The sequence below is a fragment of the Mesocricetus auratus genome, unplaced genomic scaffold (assembly GCF_017639785.1).
Source record: "Mesocricetus auratus isolate SY011 unplaced genomic scaffold, BCM_Maur_2.0 Super-Scaffold_100004, whole genome shotgun sequence".
Classification (NCBI taxonomy): domain Eukaryota; kingdom Metazoa; phylum Chordata; class Mammalia; order Rodentia; family Cricetidae; genus Mesocricetus; species Mesocricetus auratus.
The window spans coordinates 40,005,767-40,033,740 of record NW_024429189.1 but is presented as its reverse complement, the minus strand read 5'-3'; the positions used below and the strand labels follow the sequence as shown (position 1 = coordinate 40,033,740).

The window sequence follows — 27,974 nt, the reverse complement described above, 5'->3', positions numbered from 1 at the left end:
CATTCACGAGGACCTGAATTCAGATTTCATCACTCAGCACCAAAGAGGCAGAGACAAGTGGATTCTTAGAGCTCGGTGGCCCATCAATCTATCTGAACTGATAAGCTCTAGGTTTATAAGTGTGTAATATATACTATAAATATTATAATTATATTGTATTATAGGCTTATAATAGTAAGGTGGAGAGTGATTGAGGAAGACTTCTGACATTGAATTCTGGACTATACATGCATGTGCACTCAAATGCACATACACACACCCTCACAGGAGCATGTACAGATACCACACACACACACCCACAGGAGCATGTACAGACACCACACACATACAGGAGCATGTACAGACACCACACACACACAGGAGCATGTACAGACACCACACACACACACAGGAGCATGTACAGATACCACACACACACATACACATACAACACCACAGATACACAAATGAAACTATGATGCAAAAGCAAAAAATACTTCTACTTTCTGTAAGAAAAAGTAGACCTAAGGAGGCAGCTAAGGCACCAGAGAGATAACTGTAAGTGTTTTAAAAGCTTAAGGTAGAAAATAAAAAATCTGTGATGAGAGGGATTGGTTCATGAACTACCAGGAGTCAGTAGGACATCTATTCTTAATGAAAGAATAACAGCACCAGAGTGCTTGCCTGGCACACAAAAAACTGTGGGCCCAACTCCCAGAACCCCCCACAAAAAAAGAAAGGAAAGGAAAAAATCTTGCTTAAAAACTTTTAGCCAGGTGTTGGTGGTGCAGGCCTTAAATGCTAGCACTCAGGAGTCAGAGGCAGGATGATCTCTGTGAGTTCAAGGCCACCATAGTCTACAGATCAAGTTCCAGTACAGTCAAGGCTACCCAATAAAGCCCTGTCTTAAAAACAAAAACAAGACAAACAAAAAATGTTTGTCAGACACAGTGGTGCACACCTATAATCTCATCTATAGCAGGAGGATTGCTACAAAGTTACATCCAGCCTCAGCTAGCTGGACTACAGAGTGACCCTGCCACAAAAGAAAACTAGAAAACAGAACAAATTTCAGCAATGACCATTAGAGGTAATAGCAGGGTAAGCAGGGAAGAATAAAATGCATGCCCCAAATATAGGGCAATAATATGGTGTATTCTGAACAGAAATTGGAGCTTCAATATGACATTTCAGGAAGCAATGATATTACTAAGAGCTCATGGAACACAGGAGGGAATAAAGTCAGCAAAATGAACCCCTGAAACATCTATACAACAAATGGTCCGGTTTCTTCAATAAACAAATCAAAATAAATAAATACAGAGGAGGGAAAAAGAACCTAAACATCAAGGACTAGAGCCAATCAAATTCAAAGTGTGACTGTATTTGCTTTTTGACTAGCAACTATTCTGTGAAAAGAAAAAAGACAATCGAGGACATCTAGACAGTGGCATAATGGACACTAAAAATATTCTCAAAGTCTGTAAGGTTTAACAGTGGTATTTGTGTGGCATATATTACACAATACACATATTAAGCGTAGTGCATGAACTTGTATATTCACGTGTATGTGGGCTCACATTTCAGTGGGTGTGTGCATGCACATATTTGCATGTAAAGACTCAAGGTTGATGTTGGATATCTTCCTCAATTGCTCTCCACTTTTTTTTAAAGATTTACTTTTATTTTTGTTTATGTGTATATGCGCACATGCATGCAGGTGCCTGTGGAGGCCAGGAGAGGGCATCAGATTCTCTGGAGCTACAATTACAGCTGTTTGTGAGCCACCTCAAGAGGGTTCTGGGAGCTAAACTCTGGATCTTTACAAGAGCAACAGGTGCCCTTAACTCCTGATCCGTAAATCCAGCCCCTACTTTATTGAGGCAGTGCCTCTCACTGAACCTGGAGCTTGCCCATTTGTACTAGACTAGCTAGTTGGCTTTGTGTGGGGATCCCAAATCTCTGCTTCCTGAGTCCAGAGATTACAGACGGCCACAATGTCCTTCTGACTTTTGTGTGGTCTCTGGGGTCCACACTCCAGGCCTCACCCTTGAGCCACAAGTATCCACTGAGACATTTTCCCAGCCCCTACAACTACAACAGAAATATATATGTGTGCATACACACACATGTGCATGTTTTGTTTTGTTTTGGTTTTGGTTTTACAAGACAAGGTTTCTCTGTATTGTTTTGGAGGCTGTTGGTCCAGCCCAGCCTCGAACTCACAGAGATCTGCCTGCCTCTGCCTCCCGAGTGCTGGGATTAAAGGTGTGCGCCACCACCGCCTGGCTATATGTTTTGGTTTTTTGAGACAGGGTTTCTCTGTGTATTCCTGGCTGTCTGGAACTTGCTCTGTAGACCAGGATCTGTCCTCAAACTCATAAAGATCCACCTGCCTCTGCCTCCCAAGTAAAGGCACACACCCTACCATGCTTGGCTGGTGTGTGTGTGTGTGTGTGTGTGTGTGTGTGTGTGTGTGTGTGTATGTATGTATGTATGTATTTTTTGGAAGGGGTTTCAAGACAGAGTTTCTCTGTGTAGCTTTGGAACCTATCCTGACACTCACTCTGTAGACCAGGCTGACCTCGAACTCACAGAGATTTGCCTACTTCTGCCTCCCAAATGCTGGGATTAAAGACATGCACCACCAACACCCGGCTATAGTGCATATTTTAAAGTACTTATATTTTGAGATGCCTACTAAAATATTTAGATATAATGACACACATAACACAGCATGCACACAACACTTATGGAGAAGGGGTACAGGGAACGGATGCCTGTAGAGACAGAGATTACAACCATTTGTGGAATTTCATTATATAATACTGTCTAATATATCTTTAAATTTTTCCATAGCAAAAAGCTAAAGGGGTCTATCAATTACTCTATTATCCATCAAAGCACATCCATATTGGCCACTTGTAGTTACAGCTACATGGGAGGTAAGGACAGGAAGAGCCATGAGTTTGACGCCAGTTAGGCAACAGAGAAAGACCCTGTTGAAAACAAAACAAAGATCAATACCTCTGAAATCTATGCCATGTTCCATAGTCCCACAGCCTCACAAGTATTACCCTGGATATTCATAAAATGCAGATTTGCAGGCCCTGCCCTAGACATACAGATGTTTGGAACCCGGAAATTACTATTTTCACATGTAAAACTTCTTAAACAATAATTCTTACATAAATTAAACTCTGGGGCTTTTCGCCAAGATGGCGCCAAAAGCGAAGGAGGAAGCCCCTGCCCCCCCCAAAGCCGAAGCCAAAGCGAAGGCCTTGAAAGCCAAGAAGGCAGTGCTGAAATGTGTCCACAGCCACAAAAAGAAGAAGATCCGCACGTCACCCACCTTCCGGTGGTCCAAGACCCCGCCGCTCCGGAGACAGCCCAAACACCCTGGAAAGAGCGCACCCACGAGAAACAAGCTTGACCACTCTACCATCATCAAATTCCCCTGACCACTGAGTCAGCCATGAAGAAGACAGAAGACAACAGCACGCTTGTGTTCATTGTGGACGTCAAGAATATATACTTTTTCACCATTAAAACAAAACAAAACAAAACAAAAAACCCTACTCAGCGGGAAAAAAATGGAATCTTGAAATTTGCTGGCAAATGGATGGCACTAGAAGAAACCATCCTGAGTAACCTTGTCAGAAAAAGACAAGCATGGTATGTATTCACTCATATATGGATTTTAGGCCTGAAACAGGGGAGTGCCAGCCTACAGTCCCCAGCCAGAAAGTCTGGGAAACAGGGAGGACCCTAAGAGAGATATGCATGGTAACCCAGAGAAGGACAGAATCTTCTGAGTGGATTGGGAGCATGAGGGAAGGAGTGAGGAAGCTGGGAGAAAGAGAGGGGGTAAAGAGGAGGGAAGAAGAGGACATGGGGGAACAGGAAGGTTGAGTAGGGGGAAGAATAGAGGAAAGAAGGATGAGAGATACCATAATAGAAGGAGCCATTATAGGCTTGAAGAGAGATCTGGTACTACTGAGATGTCCAGAGACCTACAAGGATGTCACCAGCTGGCAATCTAACCAATAGTGGAGGGGCTACCTTAAATTCCCTTCCCTATAACATGATTGATGAATTCATTGTGTGCCATCCTAGAGCCTTCATCCAGTGGCTGAAGGAAGCAGAGGCAGACATCCACAGTGAAACACTGGACTGAACCCTGGAACCCAGTTGCAGAGAGGGAGGAGTGATGAGCAAAGGGGTTATGACTCCGCAGGTGAAACCCACAGAATCAGCTGACCTGAACAAGGGGAGCTCATAGACCCCAGACTGATAGCTGAGAGGCCAGCATGGGACTAATCCAGACCCCCTGAACATGGGTGTCAGTGAGGAGTCCTCAACATCCTTTGGGCCCTCAGGCAATAAATCAGCATTTAGCCCTGTCATACAGATGAACTTTGGGAGCTCATTCCACGTGGAGGGATGCTGTCTCCACCTGGACACATGGGGGAGGGCCTAGGCCCTGCCCCAGATCATATGACAGACTTTCGAGATTCCCCAAGAAAGGCTTCACCCTCCTTGGGGAGTGGAGTGGGGATTGGGGAAGAGTTGGGGGGGGGCAGGAGAGGAGGGGACGGATAGGGAGCTAGGACTGAAATGTGAAGCAAACTTGTTTCTAATTTAAATTAAATTTAAAAAATAAAAAGAAAATTCAGTCAGAAAAAAAAAACCACTGGGGAATGGAGAGCACAAATGAATTTATACTCAGACTATGTGACAATAGTCTACAGAATGGTACATACAATGTAGCAGGAAGGGAACCAGGAGACAGGAAAGAGATGGGATACAGAAAGACCATGGATGTGCTTGGGAGATTCTTTATTGAATGCCATGTTGTACCTTAATTTATTTAAACATAAATATTATGTACTTAATAAAATGAACAAAAAAACCCAACTCCTCCCAAGTGAGAAAAATCAAATATCAGGGACAAATTAGCTGGTCAGAGTTCAGACCCAGAAAGAAGTGCCCACAGCCTCTCAGAACTTGACTTTAGTGTATTGTTCAAGTACCAGCTCAGTGGCATGGCCTCACTTAAAATACATGATCATTAGCTTTCAAAAGTTTGCTTCAGTTTCCACCAGAACCAAACTTAACCCTTTGAATACTTCAAGATTAAAACACACACACACACACACACACACACACACACACACACACACACACACACACACACACAAAGTGTTTGTGGGTCCAGTGTATCTTAAAATGAACTGTATCAGGGTGTAATAGATAGCTTGGCACTCTGATAAAAGAGGAGGTGTTTATGGCCAAATCTCTGGGTCTGGCTGAAAACCGAGAGCCACTTTTCATTTGATAGGACCTTAGCATAGGAATACAGCAGGGAGTCACCGGCTCGCTGTTGCAGAAGGTCTGGAGGACCAACTTTTTTCTGATCAGAGAGGCCACTGGCTGGGCTTCACGGCTTTGGTTTCTCATAACCCCTCTTACTTGTAAAGATGTCCTTGGAATCCACAATTTGTAACCGGAGAATGTATGAGGTGGGCATATCTTTTCTAGCTATACTCATATTCCTTCCCTTTTTGGTATTAACCCAAGTGTTCTTAATTTGAATTAAGGGTGATTAAAGTAGAGATACCCAGGTTCTTAGTGAGCACAGCCAAGTGCTATGGATGGAATGTGGGGCTGTATATATGCTAGGCAGCTACTCTGCCACAACTTCAGCCCGTATGATAGAAAACGTCAAACGTACTCGGATTGGGAGAATTTTACAGTGAACGCCCACACTCACTTCCTGGCTCTGTTACATTTCATTCCACTTGACCTTTAGGGCATTGCTAAGCATGCCACCATCCACCCATCAACCCATCTCTTCAGTTGTTCTGCCCTTCACCTCCTGACCCTCCTGCTTCCCAGGAGCTGGGATTGCAGGTGTAGCCACACAACCACACCCAGCCTTTCTTTTCTTTCTTTCTAAATGCATTTGAAAGTAACATGAAAGATCAAGAGCAGCTCGCCCTGTGTGGGCACCCATGTCCTTGAACTGTAAGACCTCACTGTGCACTTACAGATCAGGACGTGGAGGTGGGAGGTACGTTTCTCACAGCACATGCATGCACAATCCTCAGTGCACCATTGGGGGAGTTCTGACAGGCATCCAAACTCCTTCAAAGATACAAGCTGCTCCCAACGTGGCAGGATGCTCAGCTGCATCCCAGCAAACTCCACCTCACATGGTACCCGTGGAAGTGGTGATCTGATGCTGCCACATTAGTGGGTGAGGACAGGGCCTGGGATGATTGTAACATTTCCCCAAAGGGATAACTTAGGTGGAGAGAGGTTCGTTCTTTTTCTGAGATCGCATTAACATGACACAAGAACAAAAACTCCAGACCCTGAGCGATTCCTTTATGCTTTCCCAACTTGACTGTGCACCAGATCTTCATTTCAAACTTGTAAGTTAAAGGCAGGAAACTCAGGGCTTTTGACTCGTTCCAAGCAAGTAGACATTTTTTTCCCCATAACCTTTTATCAAGGCGAAACCTACAAGAATAGCTAGTATAGAGGAAAATAATCATGAACGCATTTAAAAGAGACTAAAAATAATTCACATAGGAAATGCAATTATGTTTAATTACATTGGCTGGGAATATTCACCCTGCAATCTTAAATACAAGTGTTGAAATATATCCTATGCAAGGAAAAGCTCCAGTCGATTACACGGCTAAAAAGCATATATTTGCTTAATATCTGAATTTTCATGACTTCAAATGTAACATAATCCAGGTTTCGAAAATTAATGACTATTATTTCTTAGGCATGCAAGCAAAGCAGGAAGATTATCAAGGATATTCTTAGGCTATCTGAAAACTACCAACAAACGCCATCTTTTCTCCTATCTGTTTAATAACTGCTGTCATTCTTTTTGTAAGCAGCAATCAGAAGATGTCAAACAAATTCTGCCTTTGCTGTGCCTACTGATAGATGCCTCTGCTTGTTTTTATTAAAAACAAAACAAAATAAAAATGTTCCCTCCAGTAATTACCCGTCCTGGCAAAGCGGGGGCACTGCTGGGATGGTTCAGCAGCCTCTGGGCAAGCAGAGATGCCGGGAGAAAACCACAGAGCAAATGTGAATGCCGGAACACATTTTTCTTTAGCTCCCTTGGGGATCCTGTGACTCTGAGTCTTGGATTCCCTTAAAGGGAAAAGCAGGAGTATGCATGGGGGGCAGGGTGGGATCGTGTTTATCAGTCACAACAGTTCATCTGGGCCGCGGTCCAGGTAGTCTGCATGTCTAAATTTGATGAAATATAGGCGCCACCAGGTAACAGTAGTGGTCACGGAGCTTGCCAGAAACCTGTAACTCAAAACTAAAAAATGAAATTAAAAGACTACTTAGGCAGGCAATTTCTTTCTTCGGGATGCAATAATTGCAAACTACAAAGTGGAAAGAATAGACAATGCTTTGTGTGTTTTTAAAAGTTTCTTCTTAATGTAATACAACATCTGGGCCAGAAAAATATACACAAATATTTTCCAACTTGCATTTCAATATGGAACTGGGATGTGTCAGCAGGCCCGCCACCACCCCCACCCCTTCCTCCTTTCCCCACCACATTCTGGACAGTTGGGCCTGTGGGGACTCGGAGGCCGGGGAGGTCTCGGGTGTATCCGGAGGGCAGGTACACGGGGCAACGATGAGGGAGCGACAGCCTGACCCTGTCCTGTCAATAGACCCTAACCCCTACCCTCTGGCCCCGAGCTGCCTCTTCCCTGTCTAGCTTCTTCTATAATTGCTCTAAAAATGACTCTTCATTTAAAAGTACCTTTGTGTAAACACCCCACAGGAACTGACAGTCATCAGAATTAGCACTCAGTTCTAGTTTTTAAGAAGTACAAGAAAAGTCTTTCATTATGGTGGGACTCTGAAAAACGATTTCAACTGCTGTGCAAAACAATACTCATGGCTCTTTCGCTTTCTCTGCAGGTGACATCAATTTTGACTTTTAAGATGGTTTACAATGAAACGTTAAATCTTTTGATTAAGTTATTTGAGAGTAAAGATGGAGAAGTGATTTTCTCCCCAGAACCAAACTGCTTTTCTTCTAAGCGCCCCACAGACGCGAAGTCTCATGTCTCATTCCACTACATGAGGCCCCGCTAAAAATTTTAACGGGGAATTGTCCTTGTTACCACACATGAAAATGCAAACAAACAAAAAGTTCAAATACGTAGCTGAGGTGAGTTCTGGAGTTAAAGTTTATGTTGTTGATGCTTGAGAGAGTCTCATGTAACCCAGGCTGCACTTAGGACTGCCGTGTAGCTAAAAATGACCTTGAATGCCTCTACCTCCGGAATACCTGTATTACAGGTGTGTGCCACCACACCTGGTTTCCATGGTATTGGGGATTGCACCTAGAGTTTAGTGCAATGTTAGGCAAACGTTTTACTAACAAGGTTATATCTCCAAGCTTGTTGCTGTTAATTTATAAAATTTTGATTTGGTATTATTTGTGTGTACGTGTATGCATGATACATGTGTGTGGATTCGGGCAAGCATGCTCCACGGTACATATGTGGAAGCCGGAGGACAACTTCCAGGGGTCGGTTCTCTCCTTCCCCAAGGGCTGCGGAGATTGAACTCAGGTTATGAGGCCTGTGAGGCAAGCACTTTTACCCACGGGGCCATCTTGCCAGCATGTTGTTTTTAAGTAACAGATCAATTCAGTCTTGCAGACAAAAACAAAATACATTTTCATAGTTTATGGATTTGTGTGTGTGTGTGTGTGTGTGTATAAATTTATATCAACATAATTTTTTGACTCCCTGGAAGCAATTCTCAGAACCACTAAATTATTACTTTCCTACTGACAAAACAGGAAAGCCATTTGTTGTCAATTTTATAAAAGGCAACCAGACCTCAATTTTGCAAATCTCAAGTTCTCTTCTGATTGAGTATAGGCTAATTTCTGCCATTTAAAATGATTTATTTAAACAGCTTAAATTAAATAATTCTCTCTCTGGTGACTTTTGTTGTTCTTGCTGAGGTACTGGGGACTGTGCATGCTGCAGGCAAGCGCTCTAGCACAGGCAATTCCCCAGCGCTCTTTTACCTTTACCTTTTTGTCTTTCTTTTCTTTTCTTTTCTTTTCTTTTTGAGAAGAGGGTCTCACTGAGTTGCTCATCCTAGTCTTGAACTCAAGCTGTAACCCAGGCAGGATTTGAACTTGTGATCCTCTCACTTCAGCCTCTCAAGAAACTGGAATTATAGACCTCTACCATAAAGTCTAGTGTGCTGGCTAGTTTTATGTCAAGTTGACGCAAGCCAGAGATGTATCTGGAAAGAGAGAATCTTCATTGAGAAAATGTCTATAATTTTGGCCTGTTGCTGGTGATTGACGTGGGCAGGCCTAGCCCACTGTGGTACCAACCCTGAGCAGGTGGTCCTGGGTGCTTTAGGCAAGCAGGCTGAGCCAGATAATGGTGCACGTCTTTAATCCCAGCACTCAGGAGCAGAGGCAGGTGGATCTCTGTGAGTTCAAGGTCAGTGTGGTCTGCAAAGTGAGTTCCAGGACAGCCAGGGCTACACAGTAAAACCCTGTCTTGGGGGAGACAGAGATCAGGCTGAGTGAGTTATGAGGAGCAAGCCAGTAAGCAGTATTCACCCTTGGTACCTGTGTCAGTTTCTGCCTCTAGGTTCCTACTCTGACCTCTTTGGATGATACACTATAAGCTGTAAAATGAAATAAACCCCTAACTTGCTTTTGGTCATGATGTTTTATCAAAGCAATAGAAAAGTAACTAAGACACATAGTTCTCTAGTAATGCAGTACTAAATACCGGCAAATTAAAAGAAAGCCTCCTTTGCTAGTTTATTTTCTCAATGGTACACTGTGGTTTGGAAGTGTCCCTCATATGCCTGTGGTGCTCCTGGGAAGTAGCAGACCTTATAAGAAATGGAGGCCTTGTGTAAAGAGGTTTGGTTACTGATGGTGTGTGCTTAAATGGGATATTAGGACCTTCCATAGTTTGAATGAGAATGGCTCCCATAGGTTATTGATATATTTGAATGTTTACTCTGCAGTTCATGGAACTGTTTGGGAAGGATTAGGAGACACGGCATTGTTGGAGGTTTGTCACTGGGAATGAGCTCTGAGGTTTCAAAAGCCCATGTCATTCCCAGTTAGCATTTCCCTTTTTTCCCCTCCTCCTTCCCCTTCTCTCTCTCCCTTTCTCTGCCTAGTGGTTGTTTTCTCAGCATGTAGGCTCTCAGCTACCACGCCTGCCTGTCTGCCGCCATGCTTGGCACCATGATGACCATGGACTAACCCTGAAGACCCCTTGTACTTTCTACCTTAAATCTGACCTTTGCCCCAGGGCCTTCAATGTACATGTTCTCACCATTTTAGGGCTTTGGCATATTGTCTCTCTAACTTCAACAATTTTGTTCTTCACTACCTCCTCTGACCCTTTAAAACCTCAGTAGGTGGCCTATCTCCGGGACCCACATTCTCTGTGAGTGCCTGACCATGCCCCTAACACATATGCTTACCATCGTCATTGTCTTCTTACTCTGAACCTTCCACTAGGTTGCAAGCTCCCTGGAGACAAGGAATGTGACTATTTTATCACTGTATCATGTTTGAGAAATTAGAAATGTCTTACAAATAAAATGAGCACATATAAAGTAGATATAGGGAAAAAATGAGTAAAGGTGGTCTAAATGTGGTCCATGGATAACAGTCCTCAGGGACTAACAACAGTATCTTGCCCATGATTGAACAGAAAAGGGATTTGTGGGAAGGATTGAGGACTTGCTGGTTCCCTCAGATTAGAAGTGGTTAAAACCCTGCAAACTATTCAGTTGGACATCTGTCACTGGGTACAGAAAAAAGACTACAAACTAGATCAAGGTTACCCCATAAAAGGAATGATAAAACCAGAGTAAAATGAAAGAAGATAGAATATACCTAAGAACAATATTTCTGCCCCAAATGTAGCAGAACTCATTGCAGAGGTCAAAAAGATGGTGACTCCAACACGTATCCACTGTCACTGCTGCTGTATTAGTTTACTTACTTACCCTGGCAGTGCTGGGGGCTGAACCCAGAGACAAACGAGGTAAGGGGATGCTCTACCACTGAGCCACACCCCAGCTCTGACTCTCTTACAGATTGAGGCAGAAACCCACAAGATCAGAAGACCAGAGGGGACAAGAGTTAAAGAAAAGATCAGGTGCTGAAAAGCTCACAGTGAGTGGGAAGAGGCTGGGGAACAAGGGAATGGACAGGGTCTATGCAGTGCATCGAGGTGGGCACTCTCGTGAATCAACTGGAGTCACCAGAATTCCAGACAGAGGCGACAGCACAGCAAAAATGACAAGTGGATGGAAGTGTCTAAAACACGCAAGTCCCATATCTCATACAATACAAAGTGGGGCCATTACCCTTTGACCTTTTTTTTTCCTTTTGGTTGTTTGAGACTGGGTTTCTCTGTGTAGCCCTGGCTGTCCTGGAACTCCCTCTGTAGACCAGGCTGGCCTGGAACGCACAGATATCACTTACCTCTGCCACCCAAGTGCTGGGATTAAAGGTGTGCATCGCCACTGTCCAGACCCTTTGCCCATTCTGATTAAAGACTAGGGAATTAATCTCAGGAGGTAAGACAAGAAGTCTGACTAAAATGCCAAGACCTTTGGGAAAAGATGCAAGACAGCTGGGCATGGGGCACAGTGATGAGGGGGGGGGGGGGGGTTGGGTGATGTACTCTCTAGCCCCTCTCGGACTTTTTTTAAAAATATACATTTCTAGAGATGGAATTAAATAACTGAGCTAAGGCTGGGTTTGCACCATGGGTAGAATGTGTGTCTACCACATTCGAGGCTTAGTTCCTTACCCAGCACTTCAGTTTTATTCTAATGTTATGCATTGGGTGTTTTGCCTGAATGTTCTTGTATACCACACGCATGCAGTGCCTGTGGAGATGGGCATCAGACCACCTGGAACTGAGGTTGCAAACTGTTGGGAGTCACCATGTGAGTGCTGGGAATTGAATATGCTCTTGGCTGTTGAGCCATGTCTCCAGCCCACAATCTCCTAATTTTTAAAAGTAAATGGCAAGCATCTATAGTCACCAAAGGCAATACTTCAACATGGAACTGAGGATGTAGCTTGCTTGGCATACATGAGGGCCTGGGCTCAATATCCCCATCACACAAAACACAACAGTGAACCTAACCAACCAATATGAATCATTTGGGGCATCCTAAAATAGTCTCAATGTAATATGTTAAGTGTGAAGCTATTTGTGGTTTGTCTGTATTTTTACTTTTGGTTGAGCTGAGGATTGACCCTACGGCATCAATTACACTAGATAAGCACTTTACTACTCAGATACACTCGCATCCTTGTGAACATATTTACAAGTCAGAAAATCAAGTGCCACACCAAGTCTCCCTCCCGAGGTCAGCCTCCGAGGCTGAGGGGTCACTCCCTCCCTCTTCCAGTTTTCATTCTCACGCATGCGGCCTCTTTCACAGGCAAATCTCTCTCCTCTTGCTCATACCGGAGGGGACTGCCACACTCAGCTCCTTCACCACCCTTCCTGCTCCCACCCTGCCTTAGAATTGCTCCTCGCCCTCCAGTGCTAACACATGAACTCTTTGTCTCCGCCTAACGGGCGCTTGCTGCCTGCCTCTTGCACTTTCCCCTTCTCAGACTCCTCTCTCCTCAGACTCCTCTCTCCTCAGACTCCTCTCTCCTCTCCTTTTACACTCTCTAACTCCTGACCTGGGTCCTAATTGGAACCGTTGCTTAGGCAATCTGTTAAGGTGGCCGAGGAGACAATTGGGGCAGATGCATAAACGCAGGGCATGGGGAGACCAGGTGGCCAGCCCAGGGTTCCCAGGCCTCTGTGGCAGGAGGGGGTGGGCCTGAACTAAAGGATGGGGTCTGCTAGGCCTCTGCCAGAAGCCCAGTCCTGCTGCTCAACAGCCGGAGTGCCCACACAGGGGTGGCCTGGATAGGCTCTGAGAGTTGCCAGTTGGACATACTGACCTAGACAAAAATTAGGTCACGTTCAAGGTCTGCTGCACAGAGCAACAAGAAAGACAGTTTCAGAGAAGGCTACATCTCGCCTTTACAGATTTTACTCCTACATTTTCTGGATTTGCAGACATGGATGGAATTGAAGAGCAAATCCGACCAGGTACTGAAATTCAACAGACGTTGAATGAGAGTTCTCTTCTGCCCTTTGGAAACGACCCAGGTATTTGGTGAACGAGGGAATCTAGTAGGTATGCTTGATGAGACTCGGCACTGGGAAGGAATTTAAGATCAAGGTCAGCAGTGATTAATATACACACAGGAAGTCATCAACGTTGAAGCAATATGAATCTCATTAAATCTTCAATAGCTTCCTATTGCCTGAAGGAACCGAGTGGTATTCTAATGATTAAAGCAATAACATTAAAGTAGAAAACAGCATTAGAAAATTAATCTGGCCCTTACAAAAGAAGCTACCATCAAGCACTAACCACTAAGCCTTACTCCTAGGCTCTCCTCAGCTGTGACACTTCTTTAACACACTTGTCTCCTTCTCCCTAGCTGGAAGGCTTGGCCAAAACTAGCTAGCAACGGAGGCACTTGAGGCCCTTCCTCTTCCTCTTCCTCTCCTTTAACTCTAGTTAACAATCCCCCACAGTGAAGCATCCCACCACTGCTCCTCGGTGTCTGCCCTGCCTCCTAGTGTTCGCTAGCCCACGAGGCTTTCTCCTACTGTGGCCTGCACTGCCCTCTGTAATCCCTTCAACAGCTGCTATGCACAGAGCATGAAGTAGGGGGAGATGTCAGAGGATGACGGAGTTGTTTCTTGACATTGAAGTTCTTGGACAGGTCAGCGCTGCACAGTGTTAGCCGGTCTGCAGTGTGTCTGGCCAGGTGTCCCTTCACCACTCATTTAGCACTTTTTGATCTTACAGGAAAATCATAACCTTACCTGTGATACAGAGAGAATACGTGAGGCCTCAAAGGCAGAGATCACAGGCTGAACTGAGAAAAACTGAGTTTGTTCTATAGGCTCTACATGTGAGAGATAACATTAACTAGCTTAAGGTAACACTTCAATGACTGACCACTTTTTCTGTAGGAGAAAGTTGTTGTTTTGTTGTTGTTTGAGATGGGTCTCTCTACATAGTCCTGGCTGTCCTGTAACTCACTATGTAGACTAGGCTGGCTTCAATTCCAAACTCACAGAGATTTGCCTGCCTCTGATTTGCCTCGGGTATGCTGGGATTAGACAACACCACCTTTCCCAGCTCTACAGGAGAAACCTTTACAGACTGCAGTCTCTATCAGTAGCTTCCATAAGGACAAAAAGCAGTTTCAGAAATGACTACTAAAGTATACCATCTGAACTGAAATACCCCTCTTAAGGGAGGAGAGGGGCAACTCGGGAAGCTCTCAAAGCTACAGGTCCCCAGGCCCCTCCAAAGTCCACGAGCAGTGAGCAATTGCTGGGGAACAGAGGCTGTCAGGATAAAAGCTCCTGCTTCTGAGATTGTTACCATGGAGGGTTGGCCACTGGGGATGCTTCTGAGTCACCAGCTCCTGTAGGTAACCCCAATAAAGCTCCCTGGTTCACCAAACTGGACTTGGCTGGGATGAGAATAGAAGTTTGTTCATATCTCCCCCAGGAGGGAAGAAAAAAAATCACACAACACAATGTGTGGAAAAACCATTTTGGAAATGTTTACTCTTACGCATTGAGATGAGTAAAGGTGCCCCACCAAATCTGCTGGCCTCAATTCAATGCCTGGGACCAATGTGATAGATGAAAAGAAGTGCCTTGTGCAAGTGACAACTCTGACTTCTACATGTGTTCTGTGGTGCACACATGCCCATATACATACACACACATAAGAAAATGTTCAGAGAATTAAAACTAAGAAAGAGTTTTTGTTTGGTTGTTTTTTTTTGTTGTTGTTGTTTGTGGGAACACCAGACCTTGAGCAGAGACCCACTTCCCCTTCTGCCTGGGAGTAGGCAGCTGTAAGACAATGTTTAGTAAAAACATGTTTACTCAAAACGATACAATAAGTTCCTGGCCACTTCCCCTTCTGCCTGGGAGTAGGCAGCTGTAAGACAATGTTTAGTAAAAACATGTTTACTAAAAATGATACAATAAGTTCCTGGGAAAGGCCTTCCCACAGAAACCGCCCTGACCTCGACCTTGTCCAAAGACTAACCGCACCTTCAAAAACCCACACACATCCACCTCTGGTGTCAGAGCAGAACCAGCCAGGGGAGAGGAGAGAGCAGAAGCTTCTCTGGTGGGAACTTTTCTTAGGAAGTTTTTCTTGAACCTTTTTGGAGCCTGTTTAAAGTTCTCTTTATATCATTGAACGAGTCTCTGTGTTTTCAATACCCGACACCCTCCACACGTTCTCGGACACAGGCCGCGCAGAAGACATGACAGTTGTTGTTTTGGGACAGGGTTTCATGTAGCCCAGGGTGGTCCCAAATTAGCTATGTAACTGAGAATATCCTTGAACTTCTGATCTTCTTGCTTCTAGCTTCCCAGTGCTGGAATCACATCTGTAGGCCACCTCACCAGTCTATGGTTTATTGAGGATCAAAGCTAGGGCTTGGTGCATGTCAGGTAAATTAACAACTGAACTTCATTCCCAATCCCTAAATGGTGAGACCTTTATATATTTCTAAATGTATGTGAACAGGATCTTACTATGCAGCATAGTCCAGCTAGCCTCAAGGTTTTGATCCTCCTGCTTCAGCTTCCCAAGTGCTGTGGGTACTAGTGTATGGCAACATACTTTATAATATCTTACTACAACCACCATGAATTGTTGCGGTATCCCACCTGCCAACTGGGTCCCGTTGCCGCTTTATTAATTAATAACACACGCTATATTAATTATAAAGCTGTTGGCCATTAGCTTGATTTCTTACTGGCTAGCTCTGACTTAATTATTTACCCATAATTACTAATATATATATATATATACATACATATATATATATATATATATATATGGACTTAGCTTTCTGAGGATGGCATCCCGTCCTTTCCTCCCGGGAGCTCACATCGCGATGAACGTTTCACTACATTTCCCAGAATCCTCCTCGATTCCTAGTTCCACCTATCTTGTTTCCCTATTGGCCAACAGTGTTTTATTGACATATACACAGAAGGACTTCCCCCATCAATGAATAGCTATCATGGGCTTACTCTATTCCATGCCTTGTGCCAAGGGATGCTATAGTAGCCAGTCTCCAAGACTGTCCCCAATGCCAGCCTTCTGGTATGAATGTCCTGGTCTAGCTCCTTATCCCAGTGTATAATGGGATGCATAGCATATGACAGAAGTGATGGGAAGTAAGTTCTGAGGTTTGGTGAGCAAAGGCTGTGGTATTTTCTATGGCTACTCATCACTAGTTCCACGTTGTGATGACCACGGCTAGAGTTTCAGTTAGAAAAGCAAAACACTAGCTGAGTTTGGTGGAACTCATCTGTAGTGCCAGCATTTGGGAGGTTGAGGCAGGAGACTCATGAGTTCAAGAACAGCCTGGAACAAAAAGTAAGAGCCTCTAGACCAAAGCTCACCTGCAATCCCCGGACCCTGAGCCAGGAGCACCCAGCTACCGGCTGGATTGTGTGTCCTCGGGAAGCCTAGCACACAGGACTGCATATTCCATAATTCCATGTGGGTGAATGTCCAAAGACTAGGGACGTGCTCGGCTGGTAAACTGCTCTCCTAGCAAACACAAAGCCCCGGGTTTGACCTGCAGCATCACATAAAGCAGCATAGTGACTCACACTCGTAACCCAGCCTTTGGGAGGCAGGCACAGGAAGATTACAAGTTCTAGGTCATCTTTAGCTACATATCCAGCCAGAGCCACATGAAAGTCTACAAGCCAGAAAGAAGGCTAGCGGTTGTGAGTGCTATAGGGGACAGGCAGACCGAGGACTGACTGCTATGGTAAAAGGTTCTTCATGGGGTGATGAAAATACAACCGATTCTGGTGACGGTCATACAGTTTGGTGAATATATTTAAAACCACTGCATTATACTCCCTAAATATGTGAATGGTGATGGTTGTCAATTACATCTCTAGAAAACTCTGTTTTTAACAAAAGGAAGTCTCCCTCCATCTCTTGCCAAAAAGAAAAAAGAAAAGAAAACCTACAGTTCTCTACAATGACTATCAATCATACACTTGTTTTCTTTCTGAAACTGCACTACATCTCTGTCTACCTGTTAGTGGGCAAATTCCTTCACTTTCACTAGTTACCCGACTTCCTCATGAGAATCCCTTCTAGACACGTCTCTCCATATCTGCCAGCCCCTTCTTGGCTGCTCTGGTGGCCCCTCTCATGCCTAGGCCTTTTCAGGAAGCCGCAGACCATGCTGCTCTCATGGCTCCGTTTGCATCCGTCTCCCCCATCACTGACTGTGCACCATTTACTCTTTGACTCTGCACTGTTGTTGACAGACTGCAAAGGCCTTCCGATACATTTACAGCCCTTGAGCAGTAGATTAAAACGGAGACACCCTCTCATTTCCCTGTCTCAGTGGTCACCGCCACCTCGCTGATGACACCTGAGTTGGCCATCAGAGTTTCCCGTTTCCCAAGACCGGATCCTGACCTGCCTTCATCTCCTACGAATCCTTACACAAATTCTCTATCCTAAACACGACCTGAATGTTTTTGTGTCCTGGAGGTGTGTCTCCACCATCCTGCCTTAATGCCTTTGGAATGCCCTTCTCCCCAAACTGCTGACAGCCTTAGTCATCCTTCAGGACCTGGCTCAGTTCTCACGTCCATGAAGTAACAACTCCAGTTCCCAACTCCCTCCCCCTGCTCCAGGAGCACCATGACATCTCTGTACTATCCTACATGCTAGGAGGCTTGCTCCTCCAATCAAACTACAACTGCTTGGCAGAGTCCAAAACCACTCTTGTGAAGACACTCCAGGACTTCCCTGCTACCACCCAGTTTTCCCCTCATGTCCCTGCTCTCTGGCCTTGTTGGGAATTCTTATCTTTGAACACTTTTTTCCCTCCTCAAGAGAGGGTCTAGCTATGTGGCTCTAGCTATCCTGGAACTCACTCGACCAGCTGGCCTCCAACTCACAAAGCTCCACCTGCCTCTGCCTTCCAGGACTGGTGTAAAAGGTGTACACAACTATGCCTGACTTGGATACTTTAATTTTTCTTCTTCAAACTAACAGTTTCTTCTGCTTCCATGTTATTCAATCTAATAATAAAAGACTCAGCTTTAAACATAACAGAGTTTTTGTTCTTACACAGCAGCTGGCCTTGGGCAGACTCCATAATTCATCCTCCTCTTGCCAAACTCAAGCCTTTCTCTTCTGTTCTTTCTATAATACCCATCTGGAAAATTCCCACTCAATCTATGTCTCTACCTCATCCCCACCCATCATCTCACCTAGCTTGGCTGGCCTTGAACTCACACAGATCTGCCTGCCTCTGGAGTGCTGGGATTAAAGGTGTGCAACACCACACCCAGCCCTTCTACCTCTGTACTTGCACATACCAGGTGAGACACACAGGAGAAAATCACGCAGTATCAACAGACGGGCCCCAGGAGAACAGGAGTCTGCCTGTCTCCCTACATGCCATTTGCATGCCTCAGCTCAGCTCATACCCCACCCTGGTGGGCCTCAACCCCCCACCCCAGCCTCCACTTTGGTCTCTCTCTCCCTGGCGCTTCCTCAACTTGCCTGCCACGCTAATCCAGCAGCTCTTCCAGGGTGTTAGACAAGAAGCTCTCTCCCCGTTCCCTGACAAAGCTTCCTTTGTACTAGCTGCCTCGGACCCAGCCAGCCGGCATAGCGACGCTCTCTCCAGTCTCCACCGAACGGTCCACTGTGCCAGTCCTGGGTCTGTGCATCGGTCTTCTCCCATGCAGTAATTGATTGACATGTCTGAGTCCCTCGAGGACCGAGAACTCGAGAGGATAGGAAGCATACATTCCAAGTTCAGGACACTGCTACTGGCATCTCCACTACCCAGTTCCTTTTGTGTTTCTACAGCTTTTAGACCACACCTTTTCCCTTTTCTCATTAACTTGAGCAATAATACTTTGTGGCCAGAGAATATAGCTTATATTTTTTTGTTGTTTTTAGAACTATTAAGGCTTCTATTGGCATGAGTTACCAAGTTTTATCCTATTTCATATGTATCTGGGATTTTTTTTTGGTTGCTGCTTTACACATATTTATAAAAATAAAAATAAAGGTAATATTAAATCTAAAGCATCAAATTTAATTAAGTCAAACTTACTAATTATACATTCTGAACTTCAATAACCCTTATTGTATCTACTTGTCAAGTTCTTAGTCCCCAGTGTGACTGCAGTTTTTATCAATTTTTCCTTTTATTTCTAATAGTTCTTGCTTCTTGTATCTCAACATATTATTTAATTCATTATTAATAACTTTATTGTAGCATAATTAACTAGTCACTTTCCATTCACTCATTCAAAAAAAATCTTCACTGAATTTTACATGTCAGACATTCTAGGTGCTTGACATACGTCAAAGAACAAAAGAAACACAACTCCTTGTAGCTCTTACATTCTGCTGGAGATGGGCCCCAGGCAATCGGCATGACAAGGAACTAGGATACGCCATGCGCGGTACTGTGCCGGGCTTTCTAGGGCACTGCAAGGATTTCACTTTTACTCTGAGAATTTTAAGCAAAAGAACAGCATGATCTCATTTACATTTTTATAAGATCAGTCAGTCTGCTAATGTTCACAATGGAATATTGAGGGTAAGAAAAGAGGCAGAGAGACCAGTACAACTGCCTTAGTCCAAGGAAGAAATGGCATTGGTTATATCAGGTGGTAACAGTGGGAGAGAGAAAGAAAATGCTTGGTTTCTGCGTGTGTCTTTTTATTTATTTATCATTTGTTTCTTTTTGTTGTTATTGTTAATTAGACAGGGTTTCTCTGTGTAACAGCCCTGGAGATCCTGGAATTCACTTTCTAGACCAGGCTGGCCTCAAACACACAGAAATTCACCTGCCTCTGTCTCCCTAGTGCTAGTCTGGGTATATCTTAATGCCAGGTCCCTCCCTCCCTCCCTCCCTCCCTCCCTCCCTCCCTCCCTCCTGTTTTTTTGAGACAGGGTTTCTCTGTGTAGCCCTGGCTGTCCTGGACCTCACTCTGTAGACCAGGCTGGCCTCAAACTCAGAGATCCACCTGCCTCTGCCTTCCCAGTGCTTCCCAGTGCTGAGATTAAAGGCATGTACCACCAAACCCTTGGCCGAACAAGATTTCTTAAATGGATTTCTTAACGGACTAAACACTGAAGAAGGAACAAAGAAAGAAAGGAAGGAAGGAAGGAAGGAAGGAAGGAAGGAAGGAAGGAAGGGTGATTAAAGGTTGTGCTTGTTGTCCAAATATGAGTGTATGAACTTGATCCTAGTAACCATGTAAAAAAGTTGAGCTCTACAGTATATGCCTGGAATCTCAGGGGAGGGGTAGGAAGTAGAGTGGGCAGGCAGAAACAGGAGGATTTTCAAAGAGAGCTCCATGATCAGTGAGAGACTCTGTCTCCAAAAAATAAGGTGGAACCAGGTGTGGTGGCCCACACCTTTAGTCTCAGCACTTGGGAAGCTGAAGCAGACATCTCTCTGAGTTCTAGGCTAGCCTGGTCTATATAGAAAGGCCCAGGCCAGTCAGAGCTATACAGTGAGACCCTGTCTTTAAAAAAAAAAAAAGTGGGGGAATAATAAAGGAAGACTCCCAGTGTCAACCTCTGGCCTCCACAGGTTCACACAGGTAAGCACACCCCCACGCACATATCCATGTACATGTAAATCTCACATAAACAGCATTTGTAAAAAGTCCCACTGTATACTTTAAATAAATGACCTGAATGGTTATGCGAACTGTATGTCAAATGTGCTGCTTTTTAAAAAATTGCCATCAACTAGGCTGGGCATGGTAGCACATGGGTATAATAATCTCAGCACTCAGGAAGCCAGCCTAGCCTACTTTATAAAGCAAGACCCCGCTTGAGAAACCAAACAATAAAAACAAAAGTGACCAATAACTAAGGTAAGAATGGGGGGGAAGGGAAGAGTCCTTACTACAAATCCAATTTTGGAGATGTAAGCATGTTGAGTTTTTAAAAAAATTATATATATATAAATATATATACACATATATATGAAAATATATCATTTTATTGACATATTGATTTTTGACATGTATATTAAGTGAAAATGTTCAGTAAGCAGTAGACCCAACCCCTTACTGGTGTTAGTAAGCCCTGGAATCCTGCAGCTTAATGGATATTGTTTAGCACCATGGCTTAATGACATCATCAATCCGCAAACTACTTAGGATGTGCTCAGTGTTAATACTGCTGCCTTGCTTTTCACAATGGATTGTTCTCGTGAATAAATTTTACGTTCTAGCTCAGTTCTGGGAATCTGGTAAAGGTGGGGTGTCAGCTGTGATACAAAGTGACACGATTTGTGATGCAAGTGGTTGTGCTGGTTAGTTCTGTGTCAACTTGACACATGCTACCTCATCTGACAGGTGGGGGCCCCAGCTGAGAAAATGCCCCCATAAGGTCAGGCTTATTACAGCAAGAATGTTGGGCATATTCTTGTTTTGTTTTGTTTTTATTTTCGAGACCGGGTTTCTCTGTGGCTTTGGAGGCTGTCCTGAAACTAGCTCTTGTAGACCAGGCTTGGTCTCAAACTCACAGAGATCCGCTTGCCTCTGCCTCCCGAGTGCTGGGAATGAAGGTGTGTACCACCAATGCCTGGTGGGCATATTCTTAGTGATTGATTGGAGAGGGCCCAGCTCATTGTGGGTGGGGACACCTCTGGGCTGGTGGTCCTGAGTTCTATAAGGAAACAGGCTGAGCAAGCCATGAGGAGCAAGCCAGTAAGCAGCACTCCTCCACGGCCTCTACATCAGCTCTTGCCTCCAGGTTCCTGCCCTGTTTGAATTCCTGTCCTGACTTCTTTTAATGATGAACAGTGATATGGAAGCATAAGCCAAATAAACCATATTGAGTTCTCCATTAGTCTAGAATACATGAGATCCTGTCTAAAATCAAAACAAACCTTCTTCTATTTATGGTAGAGTAACTTCTATAAGAATTCCTTCTGTATTAAGCAACCAGGAAAGCATGTGGACCAACCAGTTGTTTGCATTACATAGCAAAGTAATGCAGAGGGCAGTGAGCCTTAAGAGAAAACAAATTAATCACTCCCCAGATTTCTGCTCTGCAAAACCTTCCCAAATGTGGCATTGGGAAATGAGGCCATGCACTGTAACGTGTATTCTTTCCCGCTAGTTGCCTGGGTCCCGCTGCTGTCTGAGCCCCTAAATAACACACGAGATACTATATTAATTATGAAGCTGTTGGCCGTTTGCTATGGTTTCTTAATAGCTAGCTCTGACTTAATTATTAACCCAATTATTAATATATATTTTTATAAGGTCTTATCTTACCAAGGATGCAGTCTCATGCGTTCTCTCTTCCCAGGATCACATGGCTACCCTCCATTCTTGACTACATTTCCCAGAATCCTCCTCGATTCATAGTCCCACCTATCTTGCTTCCCTATTGGCCAACAGTGCTTTATTTATCAACCAATAAGACAACATATACACAGAAGGACTTCCCCCATCAATGCACCATCTGAATGCTTGGCTAAGTCAGAGAATAGAGGTTTTGCTTCAAAAGAAGCTGGAAAAGAGGCAGGGCATTCCACAGGCTATTAAGACTAAGCTGCTGCTAGCTGAGAATTGAACCAAGTTCAGAGTTTGCAGTGCTAGTAAAAGTAGGAGCCCCAGTTTAAGTCCAAAGCCAACACACTTCCTTGGGCAAACCTCACAAAGCCTCCCCAACACCAACAGTATTCGACTGAGACCCCAGAAAGTCTATGACTTTGGAGTTAAGAATTACTCCTGTTACCAGAGTAAGAGTAGACAAATTCCATCTAACTGGTTGCCTGTCTTTGTAAATAAAGTTTTATTGAAACATCACTATGCTCACTTGCACCTGGCAGAGCTGAGAAATTATAACAGATAGTATTGCTCACAAAAGTCTAAGATCCTATCTGGCCTTTACTGAATTCTACTTTGGAGTAAGGCTCCTTGTATTTCCCCTAATAAGAGCAAAACCCAAAAGTATCTGTTCTAACAAAGAATAAACACCAAGCCTGGCAGAACCAAATTATGGTCTAACACTCAACATTTTTTAAAGAAAACAAATATAATCTCTACAAGATATCCATTGTGACCCAGTGTGGTGGCACACACCTTTAATCCCAACACTTGGGAGGTAGAGGCAGTCTGAGCTCTGTGAGCTCGAGGCCAGCCTGGTCTACATAGTGAGTTCTAGGATAGCTAGGGCTGTTATACAGAGAAACCCTGTCTCAAAAAATCAAGAAGAAAAAAAAATATAGCCATTGTGTGATACATACAATTAAATATTACATGAGGGGAATGAAGAGATGGCTCAGTGGTTAAGAGCAGTGACTGATCTTCCAGAGGACCTGGGTTCAATTCCCAGTTCACAACTGTAACTACAGATTCAGGGGACCGGACACCCATCGCAAAACACCAATATAAAAAATAAATACATTTAAAAAATAAATATTACATGAGATATAAATCAGGAAAATGTAAGTGATGATGATGACAAAGAAGAAGAAAAGGGTTTACAAGAGCTAGTTCCAGGACAGCCTCCAAAGCCACAGAGAAACCCTGTCTCGAAAAACCAAAAAAAAAGAAGAAAAGGAGAAGAAGGAGGAAGAAGAGGAGGAGGAGGAGAAGAAGAAGAAGAAGAAGAAGAAGAAGAAGAAGAAGAAGAAGAAGAAGAAGAAGAAGAAGAAGAAGAAGAAGAAGAAGAAGAAGGGGAAGAAGAAGAAGGGGAAGAAGAAGAAGGGGAAGGGGAAGAAGAAGAAGGGGAAGGGGAAGGGGAAGGGGAAGGGGAAGGGGCTGGCAAGATGGCTCAGAGGTAAGAGCACTGACTGCTTGCTCTTCCAGAGGTCCTGAGTTCAATTCCCAGCAACCACATGGTGGCTCACAACCATCTGTAAAGATATCTGGTACCCTCTTCTGATGTTGTATTCATAATAAATAAAATCTTAGAAGAAGGAGGAGGAGGAGGAGGAGGAGGAGAAGCAACAGTAGCTGCTAATAGACTGTGATTAAAATAGCTGTTATGGGCTGGGGAGATGGCTTGGTAATTAAGAGCACTTACTGCTCTCACCAGTTGGGTTCCCATAATCCTGTGGCTCATGACTGCCTATAACTCCAGTTCCACGGGATCTGACTCTCTGGCCTCCTCAAGGACCTGCACATATGCGGTACACATAAATTCATGCAGGAACTCACATGCACATAAATAATAAAAACTAAATCTTCTTTTATATGTTGTTATGTTTACTGGGTGTGGTGGTACATGTTTGTAATCTCAACTCTTTGGAGAAGGCAGGAAGACCAGAAATTCAAGGCCATCCTACCTAAAAGACACTTGTTAGGACAGTTGTTACAAAAGTATGTTCAAGTACTTAAAGGATGGAGTTAATTGAATGAATGGCTGGGAAATCTGAACAGAGAAATACGGGGAAATGCCCACTACTATGGTTCACACCTCTAATCTCAGTACATGACGTTCAGCTTGAGTTTCCAGCTGAGAAAGCCCCACTTCTGTCTCTCCAAACCCCATCCTCTCAGAAAAAGTTCTAGTTCTGTGTTCCTGGTTGTGGTGGTTCCTCCCTTGAAGCTGCTAGCTGCCCAATCCCTGCCTAAGTGTTATAAGTGAGCAGAAACCCAGCTTGTGGAGGACACATCATCATCACCCATGCTTACAGGATATTTTGAAGGGACCAGACCCTCACCTCAGCCCCTGCTTTAGTAGCCATGACAGGGGGGCAGAAAAGACCCAGCAAGATGTAGGCCTCTGACTCAGCAACATGTGCTCAGCTTCCTGACCTTGCCCAACCTCCTAGTCACTAGGAGGTCAGATACGCTCAGTGTGGCAAGGAACCAATCAGAAGTTAGCTGGAGGACTCTGCATGTGCTGTAAGGGCTCTGGGTAACAATGGCATACAGACTATAGCAACCACTCTGGGAGGAGCAACCAGTTGACCAATCAACACAGGACAGGTCGCCCAAGCCCAGAAGTGCACCAGTCCTGAGACTGTTTCTGACCCCAGACATTCCCCTTGCCCCACACCAATAAATTCCCTGCCCCTCAGTCCTTCTTGCTCTACCCCTGTGTCAGATGGATGGACGGAAGACCTGCATTAATAAAGTTAACTCATAAACTATTTTTTAAAAAAACTTTTGCTTTTGCATCGGAGAGTTGGCTCCCTGGTGGTCTATTTCGGGTCTCGCAAACTTGGCATAACAATTTAAGCTCCCTCCTTTAGATGGGCCATGTGATTTTTTTTTCTGCCCCTCCCCCGGCTCAATCTCTGGAGTCTGGAGGAGTCACCCAGGAGTTGCTTTGCTCCGAATAAGCCTGATCCTTTACCTTTTAATTCAACTTTATCTGGCTTACCGTTTCGGTGGAGAAACCTATTATTGTGGTAAAGAAAACTTATTACACAGGAGTTCAAGGACACCTTGGACTACAAGAGACTGTTTTTTTTTTTTTTTTTTTGGTTTTTCGAGACAGGGTTTCTCTGTGGCTTTGGAGGCTGTCCTGGAACTAGCTCTTGTAGACCAGGCTGGCCTCAAACTCACAGAGATCCACCTGCCTCTGCCTCCCAAGTGCTGGGATTAAAGGCGTGCGCTACCAACGCACAGCTTACAAGAGACTGTCTTAAAACAATTGGCATTCTAGAAATAAGGACAATATACATGAGGCTGAATGAGATTTCGGTGTTTTTTGTCCCTCTTGTGGTGCTGGGGCTGGAACCCCAAACCAGGGCCTTAGGGGTGTTATTCAAGAGCTTAGCCACTAAGCTACACTCCCAGCCCCTAGGCTCATCTTTCAGAGATACACAGTGACAAGAATCTGCAAATAAATTGATACATACCTAGGACAAACTTTAAAATAACACAGTTTTGGGAAGGCAAACGTAACTACAGTTTGTGAGTAGATGATGCATATGCAGAGTTCACTGTTCAGCTGTCTCTTCTCCCATGTGTTTGGAATTTCTCATATCAAGAGCATTCAAAGGCTAAAAGGAAGAAAATCTATTCTTCTCCAGAACAAGTTGTAAACAAATGTAAAAGATCATTCAAGCCACACTCTGTACATATAATGATTGACTCATCTTTGCCATAAGATATGTTAGACACTGTACATTTTCACAAATTTTGAATTCTCTTAAGAATATGGCATTTCATATTTTATTTCACAAAACTGTGACTATATGCCATTCTCTGTATGCATTATGAGCTTAGATACACGTGTACACGCAAATATATGGGTAACTGGCTTCACAAAACCGGGTTGTTTTATGCTAAACTGGACTGGCGCGATGGCTCAATGGGTAGAGGCTCTTTCCATCAAGCCTGAGTTCACTCTCTGGAACCCAGATGATGGAAAGAGAACGCCCCAAAGTTCTCCTACAACCTTCCATGCACACCATGGCACCTGCTTGAGCACACACATACACAATAAACAGACAAGCAAATATATGTAATTTTAAAAATAAATTGTCCTGCAACTTGCTTTTTCCAAATAATATATTTTGAGGATACCATTCCATGCCAACATCAATCCCCCCTTTTTTATAACATACCCTTAGATACACCTATATACACAAGGTGTCAGTACCTGATTTCACACAAGAGGTGTGTGAACTGGTGAGATGTTTTGGCAAGCATGTAATAAAAGTGCTGGGTTATCACTACGAAAATATTTACCTCCTAAAACCATCCCTATGTGCCTGGCACTTAAATAGTCCCTCAAGTTGTTGGTGCTCCTTTTTCCTCGTCCTTGAACCAGTTCCTGAGTTCTTCCCAGCATAGAATCAGAACCTATACTAATTCAACAATGATTCACCGCAAACGCACCTGTTTGGAATGACTCAGGCATCGTTAGCTCTCTTAAGCCACATTGTACAAGTTTCTCAAAAAGACGTGCCAACGTAACAGCTCTAAACCGAGGGACCAGGCGCATTTCACAGGCGTCGTCGGAATATGGTGTCTTTAACACTAGTAAAATGGGGTTAGAAAACTGTAGGCAACGACCCGCAAATCTCCAGGACTAACCACACAGCGACTCGGCTCAGGAAAGGAGTGGACGAACGTGTGACTGTGTTTCTGCAGCGTGCCAGGTGTGTCGTGTGCGTGGGTCTGACTGAACGTACGCACGTGCGTACCGCGTCCACGCGCGGACTCATCTCTGGGAGCGCGGCCCCGGAGCGCTCGGCTTCCGATCGCTTACCTCTTCGGACGAGCAGGTGGACGCCGATGGGCGCCGCCATGTTGGCTCCGGTCACGTGTCCAGGAGACCCCCCCCCGCAGCTCCGCCCACTGGGGTAGCGGTGCTCCTCAAGGCCAGAGATGCCGCTGCAGCCGGCAGCGAGTGCGCGTGCGCGTGAGGTTGACTCTGGGAGCCCGGGGTTTAATGAGTGGCCCTGGTGGCCCGGACAGCAGCTCCACCTGCGGCCAGCTCGCTCCCGCTTGTCACGGCCCCGTAGCTCTTGCTCTGCGCCCTCTGGGATGGAGAAAACTGTCAGGTAAGTGTGGCCTCCAGAGTTTTTAGCACCAACATTTTGGTGCATGGAAACATGAAGTTGGGCAGGAAAAAGAACACAGTTTGGTATGCAACATAGCACTCTGTTACAAATTATTTCCCGGCAGTTAGTTGAAAGGTAGAATTTGGTTCAAACTGAGCAGCTGCCCTTTGCTATGTTAGAGCCTAAATTACGCAGCAGAGCCTCCAGAAAAGAATAGCTACGACACCTTGCGTGCCCCAGTGGGCAAACTCAGGGGATTTCTCTTTCCAGATTACACTTCCTGCTTGGCAGT

The 27,974-nt window shown here is 44.5% G+C and overlaps 1 protein-coding gene and 1 pseudogene across 2 annotated transcripts in view; one reads left to right on the top strand and one right to left on the bottom strand.

The window, feature by feature from the left end:
- Positions 1–27,489, bottom strand: part of Metap1d (methionyl aminopeptidase type 1D, mitochondrial) — a 78,610-nt gene extending 51,121 nt beyond the window's left edge. Inside the window, exon 1 of one of the 2 annotated variants that reach the window (XM_040745564.1) lies at positions 27,388–27,489. In XM_040745564.1, the coding sequence (XP_040601498.1) occupies positions 27,388–27,427 (40 nt within the window). In that variant the 5' untranslated portion in view covers positions 27,428–27,489. Of the gene's footprint in view, positions 1–27,014; positions 27,335–27,387 lie in introns of those variants that run through there. The other variant, XM_040745563.1, reaches the window with a different exon arrangement.
- LOC121140144 lies at positions 3,166–13,240 on the top strand (annotated as a pseudogene).
- Positions 27,490–27,974: the final 485 nt, after the last annotated feature.